Source organism: Oryzias latipes, chromosome 23 (genome assembly GCF_053564925.1).
Source record: "Oryzias latipes strain Hd-rR chromosome 23, Olatipes_Hd-rR_3.1".
In the NCBI taxonomy this organism is placed as follows: Eukaryota; Metazoa; Chordata; class Actinopteri; order Beloniformes; family Adrianichthyidae; genus Oryzias; species Oryzias latipes.
The window spans coordinates 2,890,652-2,912,521 of record NC_136259.1 but is presented as its reverse complement, the minus strand read 5'-3'; the positions used below and the strand labels follow the sequence as shown (position 1 = coordinate 2,912,521).

Here is a 21,870-nt window from a genome sequence, read left to right as displayed (position 1 = left end):
AAATCAAATCCATTATTATTATTATTATTATTATTATTATTATTATTATTATCTCTAGAGTCCTGAATATGCTTCATCTCCCAGCAACCCCAGTGCACAGTTTCTGGATGCCACACACCTGACTTTCATTTGCAATAACTCACAGTGTACTTAAGCACTGCACTGAGCCTCACTCAGTGTGAAGAAGTATTGTTTGTCCCCATCTGCCTGCATTACTGGGTGTTACATCCAGGCCTGATCTTTTTTCTCCTGACCCTCTTTTGTTTTTGACTCCATTTGCCTTCCACCTGGATCCTTACTACCCCTGTTTCTTCTCTGATGCTCTCATGCTCGTTATTGACCCCTGCCTGACCCTGATTTGTGGACCTTTAGCTGAGCTAATAAACCTGCCACAATTACAACCAACCGTCTGCCCGTTTAGTGTCAGATCCACTGTGATCCACTTCACCGTGACCACATCTACCATCCTTCACTGGGAAATGAAAGGGATCTCTGTCTTGAGATGCTACAAAAGCTCCTCTTCTTTCCCTTTCTTTGTTACTGAAAATGCTTTCAATGAATCTCAGCTTCTTTCCACTGTTTACAAATTAGCCACCAGCTTGTGGGAGCACACATGGACGGTTTATGGATCGCTGCAGACAGTCAGAGGAATGCGTCAAAGCCCATGTTGCTACCATGTGACGACATTTATATTTCCTTTGTTCACTGCACTGCTTCTGTGTGTTTGAAGTTCACATGGTCAGTCATCCCAAGTTCACACATGCAGTGTTGAATGTTCAATCATGTGTGGGGTTACACAAACCCAGCAAGGCTTGATGATTACCATCATTTTTATACACCCCCCACACTGGCAGACTTTACTGTAATCCGTCTGAAATGGGATTCAAGCTCAGAGACATACACACTCACTCAAACAATATCTTTAAAAAAAAACAGTGCTTCTTGCAGACTTTAAATTGTTGGATTTCATCCTGTCCCTCCCTCCCTACAGTCTTTCTACATATGTCTCTGTTTACTTTTTTTATCCATCCATCTCCAGTCTAAGTCCTTCATCCTGACCCCTCATTTCTTGGTCTCCAGCGGAGTTTTGCAGAGCCGAGGGCTGGTTCCACCAAAGACTGTGTCGTGTCTTAACATGAAGGAGGTATAAATAGCTGCAGTAAATGCGCTAAGTATATCGTGAAATAGTTGTATATGACATATTGGTGATGCTGTTGTACGCTGCCCTTTATGCAGCACTCCAGTCGTTACTAGGGTGCGTGCACTGCCTCCTTAATGACCCTGCACGCATGTTGCATGAACGAGTGTGCAGGTGATGCATAAGATACCTGTAAGATGACCACACAAACTACAGTCTGTCTAATTTCCTCATTTCTATGCAAGGGACGCTCGGGTAGCGCAAATCTTTCACGTGAACAACTCTCACAGGATTCATGTACAGGAGGATTCAGGGGGTGGGGAGGGGAGTAAAATACAACACACAAGTGTCTCACCTACTTCACCGTTACCCTTACGTCTTGCTTAAGTGTTTGCTACGACTAGACACCCAAAGCATGGCCATTTTTCCCTACAGACAGCCCATATCCACCCGTGAGGGTAGTTGTAACTAAGGCTTTAAAGGGAGTGCAGGTGTGTCTTGGATTTCCCCTGTGGCTTGTACAGCAACCATGAGGGTCAACAGGACGTACCATTGTCGTGTGTGTGGTAGGCTAAGGTAAAGTGTCAGTTACACGCTCTCATGACGTACAGGTGTTGCCGTATGGAGTTTTTTTCGCTGCACTCTTGTCATCAGTGAGGTGGAGTGTTGGCTCCTTACTGACCGCGTGCAAATGCTGCCTGGATGGGGTGTGCAGGTGATATGCAACTGTCCGTAGGATGCCTGTAGGATGCCCAAACAAACTATGATCTGATTGTCTAATTTCTTCACTACTAACAGTCAGGCTGCAGGCACGGACCACGCACTTATCACGTGAACAGCACTAGCGGGCCCCTTGCAGGTGTGCAGGTTTTGAGGGATGGAAAATATGAAAAATCAGAACAACATGCCGACATCTCACTTACTTCACCTGTACTTACCCTTAGATGTTGTTGCTACGACCTGCCCCTCGTAGCATGCCCATAGAAAAAAAGGTGCATGAACACTTTCTCCCTACCACCTCACTGAGCGGTCTACAACCTTGATATTTCATGTTGCTTGGCCTGTACAGGTGTTTGCCTGCAGACAGCCCAAGGGATTGCACAGCCGTTATTTATTTAAGCTATTATAATTAACTTTTGAGTGACTCTTAGAGCCAGTTCAAGAGTCGTTTCAAAACGTTGCATTTGTTGCACCAAGTAAATAACAACAACACTAATGCAGGTTACAAACACTTTTCCCCAGGCTGTTTCTATGGCACAACAATACCAGACGACCGAAATGACGCCACAAATAACGTCAAACATGCCAGAAGGTTCACAGTCACATGCACTGCATTAGGAAAGTCAAAGAAGCACAGCAAACAGGAAGAATACAACCTACAGGGGTGTAAGCTTGGGGAAGAGATCTAGAAAAGAATTAATGCGCTATCACACCTGATTATTTAGCCAGACTGAAAGTCGTATATAGACGTAAAAAGGAGGACAGTAGGGCACCGATCAACGACACGATCAACGGTGTGTTGCATAAACTCACGCCTAGTCCATACAACAAACCCTCAGTCAAACAGGATTTACACCATCTGTCATGACCCAAACTCCAGCCAAGTAAAGCAGCTCTGCGAGTTACCTGATTCAAAAACAGGAAGCCGGCACATCAGCATCTTATTTACACCCCCTGGACTGTGGGTGGGGGGAGCAACGTCCTCAGGTGCCTACCATTGCACACTGTACCTATAAGGTAAGGTGCTGAAAATGTCCACAGGTGATCTAGAAGTACCAAATATTGCTGTTCCTCAAAAGAAACTACTGGAGGCTGGTGTCAGACTCCGACTGAGGGTACAGTCAGCAGTTCACCCATGGGTCACCCATGGTGGATCCAACAGAGGTTCAAATGTCCCTTTGTGCCACACAGATTTTGGAGGTACACACCCTAATTTAGGCTTCCTATTGCCTTTGAATATCCAACAGGGGATATCAGATATTATCTGTTTCTGTTTTTATTTGTCTTTGACAAAAGCAAAACCTTAATCTTTAGGGTAGCCTAAAGGGGATCAAGTCTATTACAGTGTTTTTGATAGACCAGGACAGTTGACAATGAACCCAACACCAGACAATGAGTGCACAAACAGACACAAATCAGAATCAAGAAAAAGAGGAACTCTCTTCTATTAGAGCTGGTTGTGTAGAGCAGCTGAGGAGGTTCAGACCAGGACAGCCTCTTCACAAACTGCTGAAGGTAACTACGCCCATAGAGTCGTGGGAATCCGAAAGTCTAAATTTCCCACCGTAAACTGAGCCCACGTGTGATTTTGATGAAGCTGCATATAAACATCTGGATGTTTTTTTTTCTTCCGAACAGTCTCATTAAACCTTTTTATGGTTTCACACCCTGTCTTTCAGCTCCAGAGGTCCTGGCTCAGAAGCCCTACAGCAAAGCAGTGGACTGCTGGTCCATTGGAGTGATCGCCTACATCCTGTAAGTACCAGCCTGACCTCTCTTTTATCCGATCAATTCTTCTTCACCAGAGAGCAAAATGTCTGCTTAGATGAAGCAGAAAACATCAGATTAACTGAACCTTTTGAACAGCTTCAATGACACACGTGGATCCACAGCAAATAGTGCTGGGTCAGCTCAGGTTGGCTAGCATTAAACCCAAGCTGTGCTCACCCGTGGTTCACCCATGCTGTCTATATTTGCACATATTTTCCCTCAGTAAGGCTGATTGGACCCCCCGTGATGATGATGACTGTGTGGGCAACACAGACTGTTTCAGATTTTTTTTCCCTCGCTTTTTTTCTTGAAGTTGAATTCCATTTAAGGCTGTGGACATTTTATGAATTTATATCAGAAAGGAAAATGGCCTTTGTCACCATTTTGACTAGAGAAGTCGGTGTGTTTCACATTTTAACTCTTTATATTTGGTTTATTTATAAAAAAAAATAGGTTCTTGAGACAAAAACAGCACAGCCATTTAAGTTCTTGATTTCTTTTAGTTAGTACATAACATAAAGTACACAAACTCTGGACAACTCAAGACTTGCAACAAACCAAATTCATTTTTTTTAATGAAATCAAAATTCAAATACTTTCATATCCTGTCTAAACACAGATTTTTTACCACAAACGTGGGACTTCTGAAAACTGCATTCATTTTATGCACTTAATAGGCTACTTGGAGGGGCCTCCTTTTCCTTCAAAGGGGAGTGCAGGTGTGTCTTGCAGTTCCCTTGAGGCTTGTGGATCGGGAAGTATTTTCAATGATAATGTAAGTTACATGCACTTATGACGTGCAGTGCTCTTACACCGCACCTTAGTCTTTAGTAAGGGGGCGAGATCTGGCCCCTTTCTGACCCAGTGCTACGCACACAGAGGGTGCACAGGATATATAAGTGTGCATAAGACCAGCATGCCCTGCACAGTTTACCTATTTTCTGCCCCCAGACAGCCCGTATCCACCCGTAAGGGCAGTTGTGACTAAGGGGGTTTTCAGACTGGAAAAATCATTTGGTCCAGACAGAGTCCGCTTAATTTGGTCCTGTTTGAGTCTTGAACCTTCGTTTGGTCCGTATTCAGACCGCCGTCAAGCGGACCTTCCTGGTCCGGAAATAAGCTTGTAAACAAAACCACGTGACTAATGATCTCTTCACTCATTGGTCAGGAATTATGAGGGCTCAAGGCAGGGGTGTCAAAGTCATTTTAACCGAGGGCCACATCAGCATAGCGGCTGTCCTCAAAGGGCCAGATATAACTTATACATGTAACTAAATGTAAGGAAAAATAAATGTAACTACTCCTTAATGTGAAATAACTCATTATTTATTTATTATAACTTTTTAAAGTGACAATTACAGTTGCATAGAAAACATATGTTTGCTTGCTACTCTAGCATAAATCCATTTACGTTTGATTCTGTCAGGTTATATGGACAATGTTTAAGTCCTAATGTATAGTTGCCCGGGAAAACAGTAAGAATCTATTTGTGTCACGTTAAGTCTTTTTCGTGAGCCCGCATTCATCCAACCCCATTTCAATGAGTTGCTGTGTCTCGTTGGTGTGTTATGTTATTGTTTTTAAGAGAATTCTGATACACTCAAAAAACGTTCACTTTGAATGAACATAAAAAAATTATGGAAAGGATTTCCACATGATTAGATTGCGTTACTTGAACAAAAATGAATCATATTGGTCCTACTTAATGTATTTAGGTTCAAACTAATAAATTTAAGTTGATTCAATTTAAATACAGCAGTTGGACCCAACTTTAAATTAATATTGTTGCTCACTCCAAAAAGAAAAAAGTCTATCCAACTTAATTGAATCACTTCAATTGGTCACACCTAAGTAAAATAAGTTTATTTAACTTAAATTTCTATTTTTTTCTTTTATTTTATTTATACGTCTGTAATTGATATGTTGTTTCAAAGTTACAACCAATGGGTCTTTCAATTTTCACAACAAAGACATGAATTACCCAGCAAAGTCCCACATCACAAGAGAGAAGCTCAAATACCACAAACTCTGTGTTCAGTATTGGAACATTAACAATTTGCCACACAAGTGGGCTGGTCATCATCCTCTACCAAACTTTAACTCATGGTGCAAAAAAAAAATAAACATAACAGTTTAAATCACAAGTTAAAACAGAATAAAACAGCTAGACAATAAAACCCATGGACAAAAACTCACACTTAGACCCCAATCTGCCCAGATAGACAAAGAAAATGGTATCCCACAATTCCTTGCGATTACTAATGTATCCAATTTAATGGTATCATGTTGGATCAACATGATTGAAATTAGTAACTTTTAAATGGATTATTTTTATGTACAATCGACATGATTCATTCACATATTTACAAACATAAAATTTTCTGGTTGAAATGACAAGTTACTTTTTCGTAAACTTAATTGGCTGGTAATTTCCTTTTTTTGAGTAATGACGAGGTAGTTTTACGATGACGTCACAGCATCGCCGTGTGCGTGCCGTGTAACGATACACAGGAGACCACTGGCTACGGTGGCCATTTGGGTTCAGTCCGATTGGAAATGAACCGAGACCGCCTTGACAGATGGGTCAGAGAGCGGTTCCTGGTCCACCAGGGTCCACTTGGGTGTGTTCAGACTGAAAATTGGTTCTGGATAATCAGGGGAAACAAACCTTGGTTCACTTTAAGAGAACCAAATGTGTCCAGTCTGAGTACACCCTAAGGCGGAGGTGAGCAGTGAGGGCCACATTCCTGCATGTTTTCCAACATACCCTGCTCTGGTATGTTCTGATTGGCTGGACACACCTGAACCAGGTAATCAGCCAGGAGTAGGGCAAGAATATCTGGAAATCATGCAGACACACTGGCCCTCAAGGCCTGGAATTGCCCCCCCCCCCCCCCCCCCCCCCCCCGCCCTAAGGCTTCCTGTTTCCTGTAGATGATGCCAGAGATCATCAGTCTACTTAATATACATCTCTTGAATATGCTGCAGGTCAGAGGTCAGATGCAGTCGTCAGACACGCAGCTATCTGTGTCAACCTGGCGTGGTGTGTGTGTGTTTAGTGTTGCGTTGCGTGTGTGTAGGGACAGAAGGAGCAACTCCCTGCTGAGAACAAGCACAATTAGCGCTGGGATTCAACCCTTGTTAGCTTTCAGCTGCTTCTCAGGTGGAAAGATCACATCAGGTAATCAGCCATGATAATCACTCGGTAACCTTGGTGGGTGTTTGTGTGCGTTCAGAAGAGGAGGACTGCTGCTCACTGTGTCGCTCCCTCCTTTTGTGTGTATTTGTCTAGTCAGCAGAGAAGCAGCCAGGTCTTACAGGGAAAAAAAAAAACACAAAGCCTGTCGCCTCTCACCACAGGTGGAAACCTCTTTCTTCCAGACGTTTTACCTTATTCCTGTTTTCAAATGTGTATTGATGGAGAACGGTATTTTAAGCAGTTTTTTTGCATAACTCCTGGTACATGCAACCTTTGATAATGATTTGCAGACGATGTCTTTGCTGGAGTTGCAGCTCATTATGAAGAATTAAACTGAAATGGATCTCTTTTCATTCACTCTGGAAGCTGGCAGCTCGTCCGAACGTGAAACTGACAGCTTCTGCTCACTTTGATCCAAAATCCCAGTTGTTGTTTTTTTTTTGTGTTGGTATTAAATTTGTGCTCTGCAAAACTTTGCCTGCTTTTAATATCTGTCTCCACGGGTCCTGCAATTGCCACAACATCAGAACCAATATTCAAACAAATCTTGTTCTAGTTTTAAAAATTACCTTTTTTCTTTTGTTATTTGTGTGCTGATTGTAAACATCGGACGTTAGGTGTTGATTTAACCTTCATCTTCACATTCTGGATGGAATGACCAAATGTTCCACCGTGAACCACTGGGGGCAGGTTGCAATAGGCCGAATTATTCATTTTGTCCCTCTTGCTCCCATTTGAACCCTTTAACACCAAAGCTGCATCTTCATTGTTGACAATCTTTGAATTAACGTTACTTTTTAACCGTTTGCGCAATTGATACAACGGATTCAAAAAGCAGCGTTGTGCTAATTTGCATATATGATATATTTTAAAGCGTTACATATTAGCGCAAAGCTGCTTTTCTCAGCTTTCAGAATCTGTTGGAATTGCATCAATTGTGCGATACGAATGTTGGAATGTTGGAACCAGAAATGATCTGTAAGCAGGGATTGGTCTGAGTCATTCTGAGTCAACATTTATATGGCAGCCACACTCACCAATCAGGAGTGAGCTTGTTGGAAGAACTCACCCCTACCACTTGATTCTCGAGAGAATCTGTGGCTGTGTCCGAATTACCACCTTAACCCCTAACTACTAAAAAACTAGATAGTGCAGCATTATGTAATGCTCTGAATTTTAAAAGCAATTCGTTCACCGCGCTCACTACATTTTTGTTTTTACAGCGGATATGACATCATCGATTACAGAAAGTGAAAATCTAATCAATATGAGCGTTTTGAGGCAATTATTTATGATCCACTGTCTTCTGAAGATAAAAACGTTGATGGTTGATTAAAAAATACATTCAAATACATTTCTTTGGCAACGCAATGCATTGTGGTCAATATTGGCCGATCTAGTGAGCATCGATGCACACTGGTTTTTTCAAAGAGACTTCTGGGAAATTTTAGGGCACTCAATTTTGGACTTGTAGATTCGGACAGCACTACAAAATGGCAAATGCCCTATAGATAGTGCACTATGTAGTGAGAATGCGCCAAGAAACGATTGAATAAGCAATAGAAAATGTGGGAACAGGAAAACAAATCTCGCAAGAGGGAAAACTGCGAAAAGACAAAAATATGAACTAAGCAAAGTCAAGAAACCAAAGGGCAAGCAGACCTCTGTGTCGTCTGAGCAGGAAAACCACAGCGCTAACAGAGACACTGAGGACTTAAATAAGCTTGATTACAAAGTGCAGGCAGCGGAGCATTCCTCCACAGAGAGCAGCAGGTAGGGGATGGGAAACCATCCAGAAGGAGTGACAGATGACCTGCAGAACACAGAGGCAGACAGAAACAAAAGACCCAACCTGGGGGGTATTCCAGAAAGCAATGCTAGCTCCCACGGTAACTTTGAGGCTAAGGAAGTGGATAACCTCAGCTTTCGGTTACAGAAATGGAGGGATGTTTCAGGGTATGTCAAGTTGCCATAGCAACTCATGCTCTGAACATAACCTGGTCTGGAACAGGTTTAGTTGAAGGTTAGTTTGTTTTCAGAGAGGTGAAGCAGCATGAAGATGATTTAGTGTATTTTTCCACCGTGAGAGGGTGATAAGACCACATATGGATGTTGGAAAAATAAACTTTTTACTTTGATCTAAGTTAATTATTTGCTTCAGTTAAGATAAATCATTTTTTTGTTAAGTCAGTTTAAAAATAACATGTCGTTTTCAGACATTTATTTTACTTTCATTCAAATTAATTCAATTAAGTAGGTGTAACTTTGGTGCTGCAAGGTATTGTGGGATACCATTCCCTTTGCCTGTCTGGATGGATTTGGGTTTAATAGTGGGTTTTTGACCAAATGTATTTAGTTGTTTAGCTGTTTAACTGTGTTTTGCTGAGTTATTTTGTCCTACTATGCTTAAGTCTCTGCACCATGAGTGAGAGGGAGAGGATGATGAGTTTATATAGCACCACTACATTCAAATGACGTAATGATAGTGTCGGAAAATTCCTAAATGACTGTGCACTCAGCGTATATTGTTTTGTTCTTTTTATTGCTATAAAAATGAGTATATCTGCCGGTTCAAACTTAGACAAATGAGAGTTCAAGAATTACAATAAATTAAGATGGAAAAAGGATTAATTGAATTAAAGGAATATGACATTTAGTTAGATAAATACGTAACTTTGAGTTGTATAAATAATTATTGAGTTTAATAGACGTAAGAAATTAGGTTGAATAAATTTAACTCAATTACTTGTTACCAATAGAAGTAATTCATTTAAGTTGGCAAAATTGGATAAGTTATATATATATATATATATATATGCATCACAAGGAAAATGGAAATAAGATCAGAAACTCGTGCGTTTACTTTGTCTGTTATTTGTCTCCAAGCAGAAACTCTTTCTTTTGCTGATGATGCAGCCGTGTTACTTTTTTGATGGACGTATAATCTTCATACGTCGTCATTTAAATCTCAGACTCTGCCTCACTGAAGTATAGTGCTCTCTATTTTTCACCACGCGTTTGTTTCCATGGTGACTCCGTAAATCGGCGATCCATTGAGAATGTCTTTATGTACTTGCTGTGCACGTGCATTAACCCAGGGTTACCAAGTCGAGCGCAATTACGCTAACTCATATCCGGTCTTTTGGAACCGACATACCCAGAGTAAGCAAGTTCAGGCAGATTTCAGCCAGAGTTCAGGCTTAAAGTCAGGCTAGTTTAAACATGCTTCCTGGATTACCCCCTTGAATCAAGTCAACCGCGGGGGAGCACAGTTTATGTGTACCATGTCAACACAGCTCAACGTTTAGGAAGCACATTCTAAAAAATGGGATTCTTGGCTGTCCAGGCTAAATCTCCAACTTAAATATATGTTTACAGTATTCACAATAAATAACTAACGTAGGAAAAACAGAAGTTACCATAAAAATCAAGGAATTGAAACAATTTCAAAGAAGACCTGTGGATTATAAATAAAATCCTAAAGCTTTTTCCAAGTCATTTCTGTTGAAAGGAATCAAATCTAAATGGAGTTTGAAAGAGACAGCTGGTCACTTTTTTTGGGTCGCTCGCCTCCCCACATGTCGTCATTATTTTTTACTTTTCACAATGAAAACAAAAAAAAGACCAATATTGAACCAATCACAATTTCTTTAGGTGAAGTAGTGGGAATAGAAACGCACTTTTTTTACGAGACGTAGTACTTGTACATAGTAAAAACAAGTCAAAAAGCAAGAATAAAAAAAAGGCAACAACTGCTCTTAACCTGTGAAAAAGTATCTGGTAAAGCGATGAAGATGGAAATAACAGCGACGAGGTCATAGAGGGGAAAGACTTGGAGATAAAAGTTGTTTGTAAGTCTGTTGGGTCTGCTTTCAAAGCCCTGAAGGCGCTACACCAGGGCAGTAAAGGGAACGGTGGATGAGCAGAGGGTCTTCAAACATTTTCCAGGACCTCCAGAGCGCAGCAGAAGGGGTCCAGAGAGAGAAATGGTTTCCTCTGCTGCCGCCGCGTTCTGACCCTCTGATGGCAGAGAAGCTTCCCTTCACCTTAAGAAACAGTCACCAATGCATTTAACCACTTAGAGCGTTCTGCAAAAAGATTGCACTTTTATTCAATTCCTATCAAGTATACTCATGCTAAAGGAAACTAGATTTGTATTTTTTTTCTGTCAATTTGTTCATGGTTCATGTTGAATAAAAATACTACACTCTTCAACTTACCCTAGAATAAGGGAGATTGAAAGATGTCTGCTGGAGCAGCGGGTTGCTGACCGAGCACTTGTGTTCTGCAGGTTGTGTGGTTATCCTCCGTTCTACGATGAGAACGATTCCAAGCTGTTTGAGCAGATCCTCAAAGCCGACTACGAGTTTGACGCCCCGTACTGGGATGACATATCCGACTCCGGTGAGCCTTCGGTGTTGTTACTTTCTTTCCCTGATCTCGGGGCATGTATAGCTTCTAATTGCCTTACTTTATAGCGTCTGTGTTTTTTATTCCCCATAGTCTACAAACTTCCTTCCTTTTTGTTTATTTCACAATGTTGTACTTCTATTTATTTATTTGACCCCTGCTGAGCTTAATTCTCCATGTTTCTCACCTTTAGTCTTTAGTCTTTGTGGTTTCTTCTCACCAGTCGTTCAGTGTTTGCCATTTCCCCTCACCTCTTTCTGACAAACCTGCTGTTTTTCATTGACCGGTTACCATCTGGTCCTCGCACACCTGACATTCCTGACCTTTTGTCTGGGTTCTCATTGTTTGGATCACTAAACACGTCTCCAAGGCAGCCTGCGACCACATGTGCTGAGCATTTATGCACATGTGTGTCCGAGTAAAGCAATAAAATCTGCGAGATAAACTTTTGAGAAAACCCACAACCCTACCAGCCGTCAGACAGAAAGACAGTAGGACACATTTTCATTTCAAAGCTTACTTTTCCGTGTGTTGATCATGAACAAGGAAAAGAAGAGGGTCGCGTTGCATTTGAGCTTTTCTTGTCTTAGCTATTGCTGGTAACATTACAAGTGACATCCATCATTTTCTGTGTGAAGTGTTTCTCTCCCTCTGTTTCAGAGTTAACATTTTTTTTTTTTCACTTTTGTTAGCCAAGGATTTCATCAGCTGCCTGATGGAGAAAGACCCAGCCAAGAGATTCACCTGTGAGCAGGCCCTCAGACACCCCTGGTGAGAAGCGTAGCCCAAATCAAAGGCGGCACAGACATTAAAAAAAGATAGACATCGACTGAAGCTGTGGCTTGTTAAAAGAGAATTCTTTGTGTGTTTTTCTGCAATGATTTTTTTTCCCCTTCTTGTAGGATCGCTGGGGATACCGCTCTGTGCAAGAACATCCACGAGTCCGTTAGCCGGCAGATCAGAAAGAATTTTGCCAAGAGCAAGTGGAGGGTGAGATTTGTGGACTGCAGTTTGTTCTCCGTTTTTTGCCAAGTTTATCACATGCAGATATGCTTTTATGTTAGGAAATAAAAGAATAATTTAGAAACAGACGCCCGACGACTTTCTTTTCCGTCAGAAATGATCCCCAGAGTGTAAACTTAACTTAAGAGTATGAACTTTTGCATCTAAGTCCGAGAAACGAGTCTGCTAACTGTGTTCTCCTTTCTGCAACTCCAGGATCACTTTCAAATGTTTTATGTGGAATTTTAACAAACTAAAACACAAAAAGTGCAGTATTATTTGCAATATAATGGTTAGGGTTACATTTAAAGCCTACATTTTTTTCAGAAAACGACTTATATGGATTAATTCCGTTTGTTTCTACTGATTTTTGAAGTACTTTCCAGAGGTACACTGCACTCTGCCAAAATGTCAGTCTGTTTTTTTACAAGTTGCAAACAAGTTTGGGTGTTATTGTGGATACGCTAGCTCGGCTAACATGTGGCGGTGTCGGCCTGTGAATTTCCGTGTTGCAAGCACGGGTGTGAGTTACAGGAATTGTAAATTCACTAAGGCGGCTAACATGTGGCGTTTCATGGCTGCCATTAATTGAACGAGCGCAAAGATAAACTGAGCGGCTGTATTCAAGAACCTTTAGAGGCTTTAATAGGTAAATCACTTTATTAGGTAAATATACATTTTAGTTAGCCCGGGACAGAGCTACTACGCAACTCAAAGTACAGGAAGCGTGTATTAGCATGTGGCTAACAAATGCTAACAATGGAGCAGCATATCACCCATGCAGTATAAAATGAATCTTCATTTTACTGCTTCATTTGGGGATTTTCACATGAGAAAAACTCGCTGCACTTTTTTACCTTGTTCTTGGCCGTTGGTTAACGTTTTAATCCGTGTTACATCCCCCTTTTTTTTTCTATTAAAGCCTCTAAGAAATGAAAGTCCCGCCCTGCCGGATTTGACCTGCAAACTTTGACCAATCAGATCAACCAGAAAGGTTACCGCCCTCAAGTGACAAACACACCCTTTGAACACTCACGAACTCGTAAACCCAGCGAGCGTGCAGTCAGAGCTTTACGCCCACTCTGTTCCTGGATACACTCGCTCAGTTTATCTTTGAGTTCCACTCTGTTCATCCCTTACCTTTGTGCTCGTGGAATTAATGGCAGCCATGAAACGCCATGCTAACATTCCTTATGTGGCTAATGGGTAGCGGTGTCGGGCTGAGGTTTTATTTATGTGTTAATAACAATGTTGGGCGTTAGCCTAGTCACACTAACGATTGATTTAGCGGTATCAGTCTGTTTTTGTGTTGCAAACAGGGCTAGGAGTTAAAGGTGTTGTGAATACGCTAAAGTGGCTAACACTTACATTGCTAACATCCAGCGTGTGACTGACGAGTTCTAGAGTTACTGTGAACGCAGTAAGTAAAGTCTGACTGACTCGTCTCTGACTCTGTTGTCTCGCTTCCTTATATGAGACATTAGTTCATTAATAGAGCTTTAAGCGTCAAGGAAAAGTCCAGTGACCTGCAGTCTCACTTACGCTTTAGAACTATTTTGGGGTTTAACCCTGTAATAGTGGAGCTGGCACCAGCGACAGCAAATAACTAATACTTTGGGTGTCTCCAAATTGGAGGGCTGCATCCTTCAACGGCTAGACTCGGGCGTCGTTTGCCGGGTCCTTTGTCAAGCGGGTGGGGCGGATGTTAACGGCAGTGAATCAGGACGAGTCTAGCCTTGAGATAATTCCAAACGTTACCTTGACGAATGTCCTGTCGCCTAGCAACCGTGAGTCCCGAACATAGAGGAGTAGTGAACCGGGCATGGAGCTCAACACTTTCCTGGCTTATTTGATCCAACTTTGAATCTTGGATGTGTGATTATCTCCAACTCCGGGTCCCGCTTCACAGTCCGCCGATGTTGTCAGAAAATCTCCGGGTTCGGCCGCAGTGCATCTCGGGATTTGGACAGCATAGAAGGATACGCCAGACCAATCCTCGAAATTGGGAAAAAGAAGGCCGTATTCGTTGGCCTCAGTCGAATCCGTGGTTAAATTTGGGCAGCACTTGCCGCGGCGCTGTGACCCAAGCAGCCTTCACATGCAGCCCTCAGATTTGGAGACATTCTTTTAACTACCGTAACTCTTCAACAGTTTACGAAATGGACATAATTCCAAGGATTCTGATGCAGAAAAAGCATCTTTGCACCAATATGCAACACAGTGCTGCATATTAGCACAATGCTGCTTTTCTCAGCTTCAGAATCCGTTTGAATTATGTTAATTAGGTAATTTGTCGAAAAGCTACGATTAATAGAACGTCAACATTTCTTTGATGTTGATGGTTAAGCATCAAGCCTAGTGCTGTGGATGAGTGTCAAGCAGGAAGGCTATGTGGATTCAAACCCTCGATATCCCAGTCTCAGGACAGACACTCCTCCACAGGGCCTCTGAGCAGCTTTGTTTTTCTCTGCAGCAAGCGTTCAATGCCACGGCTGTGGTGCGGCACATGAGACGACTGCAGCTCGGCAGCAGCATGAACAGCAGCATGGACGGCTCCAACCCCTCACGGCAAGCCCAGGTGCAGAGGCCGGCCCAAAACCCGAGCCAGAACGGTCAGAACCAACCAGCCCAGAGCCAAAACCCTGCGCAGGGGGTGCAGAGCGCCAACAGCACCGCCACTAAAAACCCCGCAGACAACAACACAGCCGCTTCCCGCAAGGAATGTGAGTGGAGGTGACGGCGAGAAAACGGGTTGAGCCATACGGGTGCTGCGAGTTTTTGGGTTGTCCGGGCTCATAGAGGGTCACAGGGAGGGTCTTCAGGGTAGCACAGGCGTGTCTGGAAGTTCCCTTGAGGGTCACACAGCCACCTTAAGGGACGTCCCGGGGCGGGTACATGAGACGGAAATGCCTGTAGGTTCTAGACACAAACTACACTCTGAGTGTCTAACTTCCTACATCAGGCTTTATACAAGGAACGCACACTTGTCACATGGAAAACACTCACTGGCTACTTGTGCGGTCTTTGGGATTTAGTGTCCAAAATAAAAATCTGTACAATATGCCATCATCTCGCCCACTTTATCTTTTATTATACTAACACCTGTCGCCTGCAGCATGACAGCTAAAAAATGTGCATGAACATAGAGTCTGCGAATTGGATATTTTGTGTGCCCCACACAGGTTTACCCCTTTTTCACCCGCAGAAACCCCTTCTCCAACCCTAAGGACAGTTGTGACGAAGGCTTTATACCAATCAACCTGCCAGTGTTCGATCCAATCCTGCTTTTTGCTCAAATCTTATCATTAGTAATCAAGTCTCCATTTCTGGGTTCATGAGATCATTCAGTCTCTCCCGGTACGGTGAGATCCCGGAGCTGGGTCGGAACGACGGCCACTTTCCGCCGTTTCTGTGACCCAGTTTGATGACTTTTTGTCCTACATTAGTTTGCGCTGGACAAAGGAAAATCAAGCAGCCATATTGGATTTTTTTTCTGCCCAATGATCGAGTCGCGTGGCAGATGGTTTGACGAGGCGCATCAGTCCGGCGACAGCGAGGTTGACGCGCCTCGTAGACCAATCCTGCACACCCCTCCTGAAGCCAAAATTGACCTCAGATCGCGTCTGTACATTGACTTAACATTAAACCTGATGCCCTCTGACGTGCGAATGGCGTCTGGTGTGAACGCAGTTTTAGATGTTTGCTTTTGTTTACAGACCTCACAGAGGGTGGATGTCTCCTCTCCTAATGCTGAGGTTTCCTTTTCTGTGGTCTCAGAAAGGGATTTCTGAGGAATCTGTTGAACTTTTGGCATTAGGAGTGAAAAATCAAAACACAAAGAACAGCAGTTTCACTTGAATAACAAAATGGAACCGCTGATTGAACTTTCCGTACATCTGGAAATCTTGAACTCTAAATACAAATGAGTCCAAAAAAAAACCTTTAAGCTACGTTCACATCCATGTTTTTTGCGCTTCATGTTCGTCCAGTTTCAAAGTTGAGTCAATGCACAGGTGTGATCAGAGGTCCTGCGGTGCAGAAGCACTTTTTGAGCGACATGGCGTGGCAAAAATTAAATGTTACCAGAGTTCAACAAACTGAACTTTGGCAAAGAATTTGGACCATGTCAACCAATCAGAAAGTCAGCTTTAGGAGAGAACAGCTGAAGTCCATAACCATCATGGAGGATAGGAGGATCTGATCGTTGCCATTCGTTCTCGTCATGAACTTTATCCTATTTTAATTATTTGTATTTGTAAACCAGTGTGGGACAGCAAGTCGTCAGACAAAAAGAGAGACGGAAGTAGCGCTGAAAGCAGCGTCCTTTAGTCGCAGCTCCTGTAGTAGACGGGTGGAGCTCACTGTACCGGGAGAACCTCTAAATCAATGTTTTTCAATCTTTTTTGAGCCACGGCACACTTAAACCTTGAAAAAAATCCCGCGGCACACCAGCATCCAAAAATTAATAAAAAGGAGAAACTCATAGTCTGTATTGATGTACAGCCCCTCTGCAATCTCACATGCATTTCTGTGATAATTGTGGCAGAAAAAACTGGAAGTTGCAGCTGTTTTTTCTAAAAGATGTAATAAAAGTTAAGTTAGAAGATTTGAAGACTGTTGGATGTGTGTTTGTTGTGGTTTCAAGACGTTTAACAGGGAAGACTCATTGTACGTTGAGATGCTGTCACTTTAACCCAATGCATCATGGGAGATGTAGTGATGGCAGACAGACTCTCGTCTCTGAGCTTCATGGTTTTGTTCACTTGTTCCGCGGTCTGACACCGGATTCTGTGGAAAGCTACACCGCTAAAGACGAGCTTTAGCTGGTATTAGAACTGAAAGACTTTATGAGCAGAATCAGAACAAGGAAGTGAAGACTTTAACCACTTCTGATTGGTCAGACTGATGACATGTGATTAAGACTCCAAGAATGATTGGTGGAGACAGTTGAAGGGGCGGGACTTTTCTGAAAACAGAGCTGAAGCTGTGGCTAAATCGCGGTACCGTCATTCTTATCAAAATGTCTTTAATAGAATCAAATAAACACAAAGAAAAAAGTATTTTACGATCTTTCGTATTCCTAACTGCTCAGTGTTTATCAGGGCCTGTTTGGATGAACACAGAGCTGAAATCCTGGAGATGGGAAATGTTTTTAGATCAGTGAATGGGTCATTTCAGATGGCACACCTGACCACCGGTTGAAAAACACTGATCTAAATGATGTCATGGAGACGGGACATGGAGACGGGATTACCGATACTTTTGTAGAACTCTTCAAAATCAACCTGATCTCACAACCTCATCCGTGTCTTCCATGTAGCAATGAGACAAAAAAAACGTTTGATGGTAGCTCCTCCCACAACGCTGTGGGGGCAGTAAGTTCAAAAACACGCTTTTGGACAGGACCCAGTTTATCTTGCAACAACAGGCAGAGGACGTAAACGTGATCCGAATCGTGTTTGACATGAGCGTAGCATTAAGCTAACGCGCCGCTGTTGTCTAAAACCGTTTACCTCCTTGTTCTCCGCAGGCGCACCGGCACCCGTGACTCCCTGCAGTCTGGCATCCGCTGCTTCTTCTCCCGCTGCGGGGGTGGAGCTAAACCATCCCCGCCCCTCCGCTGTCCCCGCCCCTGTCCTAACGGAGACCAAGTGACGCCAGGTCCCGCGGGGCGCCAGCTGGGAGGCCACAGCACTGTGAAACAGAGAGAGGAGGAGACGGAGGAAGACCGCGCCCTTCTTCGTCCTCCACATCCTTCTCTTACATGTGCCCCCCCCTACACCCACCTAGTGCCCCGCCCTGCTCGAAGAAGAGCAGAGGACTTTACCTCCACGCCCCACCAAGTCAAGCATCAAACCGTAAGCCAATCAGGAGCACATGCAGCGTCGTGCGGCAGGAGATCCACCCTCCTGCTGACATCCCATAGTCCGTGTCGGTCCCCCTCCCTCCTGAATCTTTTTTCCTGCTCCTATTAAGCTGTTGACAACTGGACTCTTTCATTTCTGTGCAATTGTTATTTTAAAGGTGCTTATGTAAAGCGTAGCAAACGTCATACAACCATTTTGTTTTTTAATGATTCATTTGAACCCTTAATTATATCTAGGATTTAAAAAGCCATGATCAGCATCATAGAGTATAAAAACTAATGTTTTTATTCATACAAAAAACAACATGGATTCTTAAAAACACATAGGTGAACTTCTTTTAAAGCCATAGCTTATTTGTATGCATCAAGGAAAGCTTTGCCGTCTAAATTCAAGGTAGGCGTGAACGCCACATACACATCGGGGGTGCGTACCAGAATGCCCTGAACGTGGGTTTTTTCATTGCACAGGTGGTGTACGGTGCTCACACTGGACTGTCGCTACCCGATACTAGCGCATGTGCTCGCTTGATGCAAAATGTCGAAGCAGTGCAAAGCTGGCGATCCTTGCTCCAGGTTTTTTCTTTCTCAGCTCTATTACGATTTATCAAAGACTTGGTGTCATAGTATTAATTACTCCTTCATAATCGATTTTCCACCGGTCGGGAATTCCGTGAATTGAAAAGGACGCCATCCATACGTAGCTGCCAAATCTGAGACCCTGATTGGTCAACTGGCTTAACGTGCGCTCAATGGACGCCTAAAAGAATTGAGTGTTAATGCCCAAAACACGCACATACAGTACATGCGTTTACGTAGACTTTTCATTGAAAGCGGTCGCTGGAACGCGCATTTCCAAAGGCCGTGTGAACATAGCGTTACAGTTTCAATAAGCCAAGGTCAAAAAAAGTCTTTCATAAGCAAGCTAAGCTAATGTTTAAAGGAACTTTACACTGTGAATGGAATCAGCATTTCACAGAGATACCACGCCCTCTTCATAAATGCGCTTTGAAACATTTGTCACCTGTAAACCCATTTATTTGGGTCCCATTGATTTGAATCCATCTTTAAAACGGAGATGCTACACCGAAGCCGACACTTGTTTACACACATTTTACTGCAAACTTCTTTGACATTGATTCTCCTTCATGAAAATGCTACACATAGCACCTTTAAGACATTTTCTGTGTCCGTATGGAGTTGTTTGTCCTCTCTCTGTGTTTGTCTGTGCTTGAAAAAGTGCTTTAAAGATACCACATGACTGTTGACGTGGCGAGGCGAGGATGCGCTTTATTGGTCTTTGTGTCAGCTGCCATGTACATATGTTTCACAGAGAGAGGGCGGCTTGTCGTCTCAAATATTTGCTTTATAAAGTTTATAACAATCACCCTTTAAGGGATGCGCATACAGGTTTCTAAGAAACATGCAGCCTTGGAGAGAGAGCGCCATGTTTCTGTAAAAACGTTCTAGGATGGAGAATGTAACGTCTGGTTTATGGTTCTGGGTCAAATCCGTAAGCTATGCCATAGGATTTAATGCGTACACGCGTTAATGTACGCAGCAAGAGGTCGGCTAAACACGTGTGACCCGTGCGAACGTCCAGAACTGAATTCTTTTCCTCTCTGATAAGCCATGGTCCAACCTTCCAGTTGTGCAAAGCTGCACCCAGTCCAGAGGTCCTCAGAGTTTCTGCAGCTGCACCGGCCAGCACTGCCTCTGCTGTCCGTACCCACCCCCCACCCACCCCCAGAGGGCATCCCAGTTCACTGTCTGAGGCTGAAGACAGATGAAATGTCCAAACAGAAAAGGCGGAGTAGGGCTGTGGATGGTCAGGTTTTGGGATTTTTTTTTCATGGACTTGATTCTGAAAGGTCACATCAGAGAGCAGGGCAGAACTCTGCAGGGCATCTGCTCACTCGCATCATAAGAATCCAGTTCATTAAAGGCAGGCTTTCTAATCCCTTTATTGTGAAATGTAGCCAAAGACTCCAGTTGGGTTTGAGAACAATGAAGTTCATCTAAAGGTTCCTGATGGAGACAATTGGGGGAAAAAGTTTAGTCTTTAGGAAAGTAGAATTTTCCTCCTTTTATTTTGAAATACTTTTGTCATCCAAGCAACCAGGAAATTATTCAGAGGTTGGATTTCAGTTTTCTGCGACCTCCTTTTTGTTTTTAGCTTCACCTGCTGGGCCCTAAAGATGACTCAAACGTAAAAAAAACCACACTTTTTTTTAACCAACCAGTCCTCATTCTTAAACTGCTTTAACCCTTTAACACCCAGATGTCTCAGGCGAAACCTAAACATTTACAAGATAAACATTGGTCAAAGAAAAGCAGCTCTCCGTATCGGCTCTCACTGATATGAAGAGCCGAACGTAAAGGTTTACTTTGGTAACGAAAACGTACAACAGAATCGGCTGATTTCTGCTAATTGCATGAGTGATTAAAGAGTTGTGGTGACAAAAGAATGTCAACAATGGAGTTGAACTTTTTTTCTAATATTTAAAATGCAGCTTAAAAGTCGTACTGAGCTGCTGCAGATTTAGAAAACATCCCACATCGATCCTTGTTGAAGATCCCAACTCATGAGTCCTGACAGGTCAAGTCGATACCAGATAACCGTTGGTTAGTGGAGGAGATTATGTCATCCATTAGGGCTGGGTTGATAAAATCGATTAATGGATCTGAATCGATCCAAGCTTAATAGTTCAAAAATTGATCCATAAATGTAGAAATTGATCTTTTATGCCTTTCCTTTTCCGGTGACCTAACGGAAGACAATGATAAAGCCAAAGTCCAGTAGCTTGATGCTAACATATAATGGAATTTCCCATAGGACGGCTAATGCTAACACTTGGTAGACCTAAACATGCATTACTGACTAAATGAACAGCTTTCTAGAATCACAGGCAGAAAATTTCCAACCCCTTCTAAGAAAACACTTTATTAAAAGTAACCATTTGTGGTCTAAAGCACAGTTTTCCTCAAATCTTCTGGAATAAAGTGTGATGCTATAACGCCAGCTCCACCTAGTGGCCAAACTGAAACGTCATCAGGAGAGACATTTTAGTTGGAGCTTCTCCTCTTGAGAAATCATGAAACACTTGATGGTGTTAACAATCTCATTGGTTTATTATCTCACAAATGCATTTTACAGTATGTGAACTGTATCAGATTAATATAAATATCTTAAAAACATATATAAATGATTATTGTATTTCTATACAAATGTCTAAATGTGTAATTTATGTAAGTTCAATATTGAATCAATTCCAAGTGAATGAAATGGATCAAAATAATCGAAAAAAGAAAAAATATCATCAAATAAATCGAGTCGATTATGAAAATTATTGGTGATACGCAGCCCTATCATCCATACATCCGAGGAAACTCTTTAAGACATTCCCATACAACACACTGACACTGATAAAGTAGTGGCAGCGTGTACTCCTGTTAGCCGCTAGTCACGACCCAAATGATCCATATTACCAAGCTGCAGTTTTTATGTTTTGCCACATTATTTGGCCAAAGGAATTTGTTTTGGAGCATTTCTGGGGGGGACAGTCCCAGATAACCAGACGAACCAGATGTCTTTGTGTTTTGGAATGTGTTTGTTGTGATCTGAAAGTCTCCTATTCTGTATTTTGCTGATTATTAGGACTGATAGAAGTGCGGTAGAAGTTTGTGCTTTAGAACATCATGAGAGTGATCTCCGAGACAAACAAAAAAACACGTACTTGACAGTGAACGTAGATCTGCAAAAGTATT

The 21,870-nt window shown here is 42.5% G+C and overlaps 1 protein-coding gene across 2 annotated transcripts in view; it reads left to right on the top strand.

Moving 5' to 3' along the window:
* camk1da (calcium/calmodulin-dependent protein kinase 1Da) overlaps nucleotides 1–21,392 on the top strand; it is a 176,640-nt gene extending 155,248 nt beyond the window's left edge. For both annotated transcript variants that reach the window (XM_011473673.4, XM_078941769.1), the window contains exons 6-11: nucleotides 3,538–3,613; nucleotides 11,119–11,231; nucleotides 11,930–12,008; nucleotides 12,140–12,227; nucleotides 14,713–14,962; nucleotides 17,770–21,392. In XM_011473673.4, coding sequence (XP_011471975.2) covers nucleotides 3,538–3,613; nucleotides 11,119–11,231; nucleotides 11,930–12,008; nucleotides 12,140–12,227; nucleotides 14,713–14,962; nucleotides 17,770–17,894 — 731 coding nt within the window. In that variant the 3' untranslated portion in view covers nucleotides 17,895–21,392. The remainder of the gene's footprint in view (nucleotides 1–3,537; nucleotides 3,614–11,118; nucleotides 11,232–11,929; nucleotides 12,009–12,139; nucleotides 12,228–14,712; nucleotides 14,963–17,769) is intronic.
* Nucleotides 21,393–21,870: the final 478 nt, after the last annotated feature.